At 40.9% G+C, this 9074-nt stretch overlaps 4 protein-coding genes across 4 annotated transcripts; 1 reads left to right on the top strand and 3 right to left on the bottom strand.

Annotated features, from left to right (window-relative positions):
* Nucleotides 1–31: 31 nt before the first annotated feature.
* On the bottom strand, nt 32–1679 carry LOC108107537 (peritrophin-1). The gene is made up of 2 exons (XM_041817910.1): nt 1574–1679; nt 32–471 (listed from the first exon to the last, which is right to left on the bottom strand). The coding sequence occupies exons 1-2, from the start codon at nt 1677–1679 to the stop codon at nt 32–34; spliced, it is 546 nt and encodes a 181-aa protein (XP_041673844.1).
* Nucleotides 1680–1831: 152 nt separating this feature from the next.
* LOC108107947 (chitin-binding domain protein cbd-1) lies at nt 1832–4474 on the bottom strand. The gene is made up of 2 exons (XM_017215779.2): nt 4370–4474; nt 1832–4274 (listed from the first exon to the last, which is right to left on the bottom strand). The coding sequence occupies exons 1-2, from the start codon at nt 4374–4376 to the stop codon at nt 1894–1896; spliced, it is 2388 nt and encodes a 795-aa protein (XP_017071268.1). The 5' UTR covers nt 4377–4474; the 3' UTR covers nt 1832–1893.
* Nucleotides 4475–5320: 846 nt separating this feature from the next.
* LOC108107948 (probable chitinase 10) lies at nt 5321–6273 on the top strand. Its single transcript, XM_017215780.1, has 2 exons — nt 5321–5404; nt 5465–6273. The coding sequence occupies exons 1-2, from the start codon at nt 5339–5341 to the stop codon at nt 6266–6268; spliced, it is 870 nt and encodes a 289-aa protein (XP_017071269.1). The 5' UTR covers nt 5321–5338; the 3' UTR covers nt 6269–6273.
* A 360-nt stretch (nt 6274–6633) lies between these two features.
* Nucleotides 6634–8826, bottom strand: LOC108107633 (proprotein convertase subtilisin/kexin type 5). Its single transcript, XM_017215203.2, has 2 exons — nt 8785–8826; nt 6634–8726 (listed from the first exon to the last, which is right to left on the bottom strand). The coding sequence occupies exons 1-2, from the start codon at nt 8810–8812 to the stop codon at nt 6667–6669; spliced, it is 2088 nt and encodes a 695-aa protein (XP_017070692.2). The 5' UTR covers nt 8813–8826; the 3' UTR covers nt 6634–6666.
* Nucleotides 8827–9074: the final 248 nt, after the last annotated feature.

Genomic DNA, 9074 nt, shown 5'->3' with positions numbered 1-9074 from the left:
TCGTTTGATTTCATTATTACGGATTTATGTATTAAACACACATTTTATCGCATGTAAGTAAGTGGGAGTTCCAGAAGAGATATTGGGGACAGACTTTTACAAAGGGCAGATAGTCGCACTGAATGAATCGAGTGCAGTCACCTGGGTAAGCTATAAGCTGGCCCAGCTTATTGTGACAAACCTCCGAAAGTTTGGGATTCTCATTTGCTGTGACCATAACTGGACTGGGAAGCGGTGCCTTTAATGCGGTTTCCCTATTTGATATTGAACTAATGGAGCATTCAGCGCTGGCCTGTAAATCGCATCTCTGCAGTTGTGAGTTCCAGTAGAACTCCGGAGGGCAGCTCAGCAAGTGAGTCTCATAGAATCGATGGCAGTCGTTAGGAAAGGATTGTCTTACAACAGTTTGCGATATGCCGAGCCCGAAAAACAGCACACATAGTGATATAGTTAGCAGAAATGGGTGCTCCACTGATAAAAATATAGAATATTATAAAGACATTAGAAAATTATTATAATATTTACTTTTTATTGCTCCGGGCAAACTCTCCATTTAATCTGAGACTCCTTTGATGGTTCTGTGCTGTTATATATCATAGCTACTACAATACGCATTATTGGCTAATTGATACCGTTTCGTATCAGAACCAACCTTGAAAAGATAAGCTTGTCCGGTCAAGTGGATTATTATATTTATCTTATTGGCTTATCAAATCAAAGTAAATTTATATATAACATTCTCTTAAGAAGGCAAATCTAAATATACTTTATACAAAAGAAAATATTGATTAATTTTTAATAAGTAGAGACTGTCTTTTTTCAAGAATATTCTTTTAAGATAAATACCAGTTAAACACTTCAACTGGATAAACAGTAACAGCATATTGTGGTATAAAAGGGCCGGCGTCACCTAGGCAGAACATTCAATTCTTCAGTGCGCTTTCACTGGATTAAATCAAAAGTAGGAACACCTACAAAACACTTAATTTGCAAGACATTAATAACTATAACTATAACTAACATTTTTCAGTGTGGCAAGGAACAGGTTGCATTGTTTTACTGGCTATCCTGGCTGCTGTTAGCAGTCAGCTTAACTCCCCTAACAGTGTCGTGGTAAGTGCCCCAACCGATGTATATTGATATCAACATATATAATTATCATGTTCTTTGTAGCCCATCATTGCCGAACCTTCTATACCGTATAATCAATGCCCCACATATGATGACCCCAATCATAAAGTTTTTTTGCCTTATACCAACGACTGTCGCAAGTATTACGTGTGCCAAAATGGACAGGCCTTTCCCCAACAGTGCCCTACGAATTTGTATTGGAGCGAGGTACACTATCGCTGTGACTACCTACAGTTCTCCAACTGCAATACAGACATTCCAATTCCGGACAATGAAGTGAAATACAGTCCATATCCTGGGGACTGTAGTCGATTTTATAAAACTCTCCTCCTTCGCTGTGAGCAAAACCTTCAGTGGAGTTCGACTTATCAACGCTGCGTAGCGCCACAGTATTCAAATTGTATGGACTCCACGCCATTACCAACCTTACCCGACGCCTTACCGACTGCTGCTACTCCACCATCTTTTCCATCGACTTCAACAGATCCGAGCTCCCTGCCAATTGATGCCCAATCTTTGTGCAGAAATAGTGTATCAAATGCGTACATTCCATATCCCGACGACTGTCATAAGTTTATTCATTGCGGTCCAACGGCAACTGTACTTACATGTCCTGGCACCTTGTACTGGAATCGAGAAACACTTTCTTGCGGCACTGCCAGCTCTGGCTGCCTGTACCCTTAGTAAAGACGTGCCATCAAGTTCAACAATTTATTAATAACCATAAAATATTATAAAAGCATACAATTCAAATAATTTGCATTAAAAATCTATTACAAAACTTGCAATCGTTTTAAAAGACTGCCAAAAAGAAAAGCCCGAATCTTCGGAGCTAGACGAGGGTAACATATGATCCGGAAAAAATCGCCAGGCGTTGGGATTACAGTTGGCCAAATAAGGTTCCATGCAGGTCAGCACAGAAGGACTGAACTCTTCACCCTCAGGACAAGCATAACCGACTGGGATGGGGTCTTGGCACACTATGTACTTGCTGCAATTACTCGGATACGGGACCATGGAACCTTCAATTTTATCTGTACAAAAGCTGTCAGCCGTAGGTGGTATTGTTGTTGTTATTGGAGGAGTAGCTGTGGTCGTTGTAGCTGGAATGGAACAATTTGCATACCATGGAGCCATACAACGCTCCAAAGAGGCACTAAACTCCTGACCCTCCCTGCAGTCATATACGATTGGTGTGGGTTGGACACATTGAATGAACTTTGTACAGTCATCCGGATATGAAACTAGTTTTCCATTGGGAACTCCATCACAAGGGTCTGTTTCTGGACTTTGAGTGCTTGGAGTACTTGGAATAATCACCGTTGTTGAACCTTCAGTGGTCTTTGTAACTGATGTAGTTGGAGTAAAGATTTCTCGACAAGCTTCTGGTGAAACATCAAGACCACATTCCCCAGTCCACGGATCGAAATATTCCTCACTGCCACATATGGCCATCATGTACGATGAGTCGTCTACGCAGTGAATATACCATTGGCAATTTTCTTGGTACGGCAAATTCTGGTCAGTATTATTAAAACAGATTGAAGAATCGGGGCTTGGAGTCGTATGTTCTGGCGATATAGTAGTAATCTCCTCGTTAGAGCAATCGCTTAATTCCCATTCTACGCATTTTTGAAGGTTCTCATTGAAAAACAAGCCTTCTGGACAGTAGAATGCTATAGGAACAGGACTAGCACAGAGAATGTATTTGCTGCAATCCTCGGGATACGTAGCGTAATAACCATCTCTCTGCCCAGAGCAAATACCAGAAATATCTGGAGAGGTAGTGGTTGTTTCCTCTGGATCCGACGTAATTAGAGTTGTAGGGGAAGGTGTTGTGAGTGGAGAGGTGGCTAGAGTTGTGGTTGATTCGGTGGAGACGGCAATTTCCTTACATGCCGTTGGAGCCACGTCGGGGCCACAAATTCCAGTTTGCGGATCATACCAGGCATTATAAATACAATTGGCGACCTCGGACTCCCCGTTTCCCATGCACAGAATATACTGCTGACAGTTTGTTACCAGGGGATAGGACACTCCCAATTCTTGATCGGCACAAGGATCATTCGAAGTCTGTGTTGTTGGAATACTCGTACTAGTTACTAACGATTCTAAGCACGCGGTGGGCGATACATTTGGCCCACAATCCCCAGTTTGTGGATCAAACCAGGCGTTCGTTGGACATTTTGCAGTTACCGACTGACCTCCATTAAGGCATAAAAGATACGACTGGCAGTCGGATTTCAAAGGAAATGTGGTACCCAATTCTTGATCTGCACAAATATTATCTTCAACATTTTCCGTTGATTTCGGCCCAACTGTTGTTAGAACTGTAGTAGTGATAAGAGTTGTAGAAGTCGGTACGACTTCTCGACAAGCTTCTGGTGAAATATTAGGACCGCAATTGCCGCTGATAGGATTAAACCAATTGTCAACCGGGCAGGGAAGAATTACGTAAGAGCCGTTGCCCCAACAGTAGTAGTATTGCTGACAGTTTTGAGTGTCCGGAAAAGAAGTTCCTAACTTTTGACCCTCGCACTTCGTAAAATAATCCTCACTTGCCGCAGTGGATTTCAATGGATCCTGAGTAGTACGGTCACCGTAGCACAACACATTATCCTTATAGTCACATATATTTAGGTCCGGATTGAAAAGCATTTCGCCGGGACACTGATAAACTTCACTTTGATGATTCACGCACAAGAAAAACTTATTGCAATCTTCAGACGAGGGCAAAAATGTGTTGTTTTCTTTGGCATTACAAGGATTTTCCGAGGGAATTTCGGTGGATGGAGGTGTTGGATATGGCAATGGTTCGCATATGACGGCTTCTGGTGTGTCGCAAATAAACAAAGGACTGTTGAAAACTTTGCCTCCGGGGCAGTACTCCAAATCAGCGCAGGAATCATTGCACGATATATAGGCACTGCAGTCATAGGGATATTTATAAAATCCATTCGATAAGGATTGGCAAAATGAGGAATCTGTATCAGGAGACGTTGAGCATTCTTGGGAATTCGATTCTGATACTGATAATATCTGTCTTCGATCCACAACACTCCATGTACTATGAGTTTCCATCACATAACTATCGCAAATATTTGTTTTCAATATCCAAAAAATTAGCGGGAAAATACCACACACTATAAAAAGAAATATTTAAAAACCCTTCAACACTTTTGATCAGAAACAAGCAAAATGATTAACTAAATTTTTAGATTACCATTCTTTGATTTACCTTTCATGGTGTGTTATTTTTTTATAAAATATTCAAGCCTCTGTAAAACGATCACCAATAATGAAATTCTTCTATTAGTTTATTTTGATTTCTGTTGTTTATACCTCGACGTCTTGGAAATAACTGATTTGGCATAACAAATTTTGGCAATTTCTAACCAAAACTGAAAACCACGTTAAGGTTCTTTAACTGATAATGACTAATAATACTGATAATATTATACTAAAATCTTTGAGAAAGGAAAAACAGACATTTTGGTCAAGGAAATAGACAACAGCTTATTAATAATAAAATCTGATAAACATCTTTCCACTCCCGATTTCGTTATAATTAATTTCAGCGAGATATCACGAAAATGAAATTGTCCAACGATAGACATTCCATGCTCTTCATTACACTGATAAACATGTGTATACAAAGAACTCAGCTTTTCAGGAATTTATTTTTCGATATACGTTACCTACTTTTAGGCTCTATTAGATAATGTTATCTTCTTAGCATTAGTCATTAGGAGAAATGAAATTAAATGAAATCCTTCAAAAAATAAATACTAAATAAATATGCACATTGCTTTTTAACATGCAAAATAAATAAATAAATTTAAAATAATTTCTATTCTAATTTGTGTCTTTCTTTAAAGTAAGTTTTAAGTAATACATATTTTGATGACTATTCCAACTGAAATTGTGATCTTTGACCCGGCCACACTTAGCTATGTATGTATGTAAGTGTGATATACCCTTGTAGTAGACCTTACATATGTTTTATATGAACTCTTATCAATTCTCAGTAAGAACTTATAGATAGTACTCGTAGTCGAATACCTATCTTTTATGGAACGATACAATCAAATGTTAACATTTTACATATTGGCACATCATGCAAATTTCCCACATATGATAGTATATAAAACGCAGTCAATGAATGGAAAGTTTCAGTTCGATAAAACACTCGATAGCACCAGACAAAATGATGCTATTCCAACTGCTCTGGGGGATGTTCATACTTCAAGAAAGTACACTGGCGATATTACAAGTACATATATTACGAAAAATCTTAAACAAATTTCCAAAATAATAAAGGTTATTTTTAAAGAATGGGTTTGCTTTCAAAACGTCCATATGTGAGGGCAAAAATGGCGGACTTTTACCCATGCTTGGAACTTGCAAGGGATACTATGTGTGTGCAGATGGAAAAGCTGTGATCGGGACCTGCGAAAAAAATACCGTGTTTAATCCTTTAACCTTGCACTGCGATGATCCTGATAAGGTGGATTGTATTTTCGATGGCCAGGATAATGGCAGTGATGAAACATTCAGTTCCGAAAGTGATGAAGACGATGATGAAGTTATCGTGAGGACTGAACCTCCCGTTACAGTCAAACCAACGAGAAAACAAAGACCGTCGGCCCAAGATATTGGTCTTTCGGATATAACAAATAGAATTTGTGCTGGAAAGAAAGATGGAGTTATGCTAGCAAAGAAGGGCTCCTGTCAGGAATATTTTGTCTGCAAGGCAAGGAAACCTTATCTTCGCTCTTGCACTGATCAACAGCACTTTAGTCCAACTCGACGAATTTGCATGAAACCTTCAGAGGCCAAGTGCTCAGCTGGTTTAAGGGAAACCCAATCATTGGATGGTCCAGCCATAACTGGAGGATTATGTTCAGATGAAAAGGAAAACTCACTAGTACCACATCGAAAAGACTGTGGCAAGTTTATGCTCTGCAGCAACATGATGTTTTTGGTAATGGACTGCCCCGCTGGTTTACATTTCAATGCTGCTTCCTCACGTTGCGATTATCCCAAGATTGCCAAATGTAAGACGATGCGAAAAGAAACCAAGTCAAAATCAAAGCCAAAAAAGCCTGTTCGAAAGGCCAAAACTCATTCCTTGTAACTCACACTTTTTCTAGACCAAGAATAATAAAGTACTTGATTTTATTTAATTTTTGGAATTTATATAATATATCTATTGCTATAGGAATTAACTTAAAAAGTCGTGAAAAATTATATATTTTGAGCCTGCATTTTTATACAGAAGTAATAAAGATGAAATCTTTACAGATGATCAAAAATGATCCAGGAAATAAAAGAACAGCTACCACCAAAATGAGGCGGAAAGAGGAAAACGAAAAATTGTTAGTGGAATAGCGCAGCGAGCGCTCAAAGTTTATCAACAAGCGCACCCATGCATAGGCGTTGAGAACCCCTGCTCTAGAAGTTAAGAGTTTAAACCCCCTTTATATAAATCAACCATGAAAATGCGCTGCATTAAATATTGTTTATTAAAAAGATTTAGCACTTAACGCTATCGGGCCAATCGCAAGACTTGACATCCGCATTGTAAATCAGCCCAGAGGAACAGCTGAAGTTGATCTCACACTCGCACTGGCAGACGATATATGCTGAACTACAGGTACCGCTGGCATCGGGTAACATGGTTCCATCAGGCTTACCAAGGCATCGTCCATTGCTCTCGCAATACGTTCCCGAGGGTCCGGCATTTGGACCACTTGGGGGCGCAGATCCATCATCGCAGCCAACATTTTCGGGGAAGTCACACTGCTCCGTTTTCGAATTATATTGCAAATTATTACTACACGTCTGCTCGAATTTGTTACCATCCACACACTGGAAGAATGCAGTGCAATTGTTTTCGACGGGCCAGATGGTATTGTCAGCAACGTCACAGCAATCGGGATCGCAGGTTTTGGGAATGCACACGTTCTCTGTGTCTAAGACACACTCCTGGAGTGTAGTATTAAAGAACTGCTTGGCGGAGCACTTTCTGGCAACAAAATTACCATTTATACACTGCAGATAGCCGGCACAATCAGATGGATTTTCTTTCACCTCATTCTCGGTGCACGTCGAGTTGCCATTGCACTGACCATTATCCTCTTCACAGCGTAGTGTTTGGTTATTCCAGTAGTATCCACTCTCGCAAGACTTGGTCACATACTTTCCTCCAGAGCAAATTTGGTACTTGGTACAGTCATTGGGCTCAGGTTTCTGAGATCCCTCGGTACAGTTGACGCAAATCCCCTCAGAATCAATTTCACAAGCCTTAAGGGTCTCATTGAAGTATGATCCCGAAGGGCACTCCTTGCTCACCCAGTTACCATTCGAACAAATTAGGTAACCTGCGCAATCTGTTGGATCCACCTCAAGTTCTCCTTCTGTGCAGGTTGAGTTGCCATTGCACTGACCATTATCCTCTTCACAGCGAAGTGTTTGGTTATTCCAGTAGTATCCGCTTTCGCAAGACTTGGTCACATACTTTCCACCAGAGCAAATTTGGTACTTGGTACAGTCATTGGGCTCAGGTTTCTGTGATCCCTCGGTACAATTGACGCAAACTCCTTCAGAGTCGACCTCACAAGTCTTAAGAGTTTCATTGAAGAAAGACCCCGAAGGGCACTCCTTGCTCACCCAGTTACCATTCGAACAAATTAGGTAACCAGCGCAATCTGTTGGATCCACCTCAAGTTCTCCTTCTGTGCAGGTTGAGTTGCCATTGCACTGACCATTATCCTCTTCACAGCGAAGTGTTTGGTTATTCCAGTAGTATCCGCTTTCGCAAGACTTGGTCACATACTTTCCACCAGAGCAAATTTGGTACTTGGTACAGTCATTGGGCTCAGGTTTCTGTGATCCCTCGGTACAATTGACGCAAACTCCTTCAGAGTCGACCTCACAAGTCTTAAGAGTTTCATTGAAGAAAGACCCCGAAGGGCACTCCTTGCTCACCCAGTTACCATTCGAACAAATTAGGTAGCCTGCGCAATCCGTTGGATCCACCTCAAGTTCTCCTTCTGTGCAAGTTGAATTGCCATTGCATTGGCCTTCATCTTTCTCACATTTTTTGCTTTCCGGGTTCCAGTAATAATCGGTGGCGCAAGATTGAGACACGTACTTTCCGTTGATGCATTCCTGGAACTTGGCACAGTCATTAAGGTCGGCCTTAACGCTTCCTTCGGTACAGTTGACGCACACGCCACAAGTGTCGGGAACGCACTTTTTCAGGGTCGAATTGAAATAGTCTCCATCAGCGCAGGTCAGGATTACGACGACTCCGTTGATGCACTCTAAATACCCTGCACAATCATCGGGATTAGCTTCAATTTCTCCATCCTGGCATGTTGGCGGATTGCACTCTCCATTATCTTCAACGCAGAGCTCCGTCTCGGAATTCCAATAGTCTCCGCTTGCACAGGACTTGGAGACAAATTCACCATGGCAGCAGACAAGATACTTGGTGCAATCATCCGCATCCACTTTCTTCTCGCCCTCCTTGCAACACTCGGCATTCAGTGATCCCACAAAGAGGGAAATCATCAGACAGAGGGCAGCTCCTATGCGAAAACTTTAGGTTAAAATCCATCCATTTGATATTCCTTCCTTTGTGCTTACCATAGTGCTTACTCCTATATTGAGCCATCTTTGCACTTCGCATATCGAATGCTCACTGATGTCTTTACGGTCCATATCGCCTTTTATATTTACCGGCAATTAAAATAATTGAATGCCTTTTCCTGCTTCTAGCATGTGCCGGTGATAACCATCCATGAACCATCCGTGATATTATCAACATATATTAACAGTAGTTATACAAGCAATTGATATTGTATCTATTTATAAAAGCCATCATCGAACGCAGAATCTGCGAATTCTAAGAGTGCAGAAGGAAATAGAATTCTCAC

Source organism: Drosophila eugracilis, unplaced genomic scaffold (genome assembly GCF_018153835.1).
Source record: "Drosophila eugracilis isolate 14026-0451.02 unplaced genomic scaffold, ASM1815383v1 contig_2088, whole genome shotgun sequence".
Classification (NCBI taxonomy): domain Eukaryota; kingdom Metazoa; phylum Arthropoda; class Insecta; order Diptera; family Drosophilidae; genus Drosophila; species Drosophila eugracilis.
Note: the sequence above shows the minus strand (reverse complement) of the source record. Positions and strands in the feature narration are given on the sequence as shown.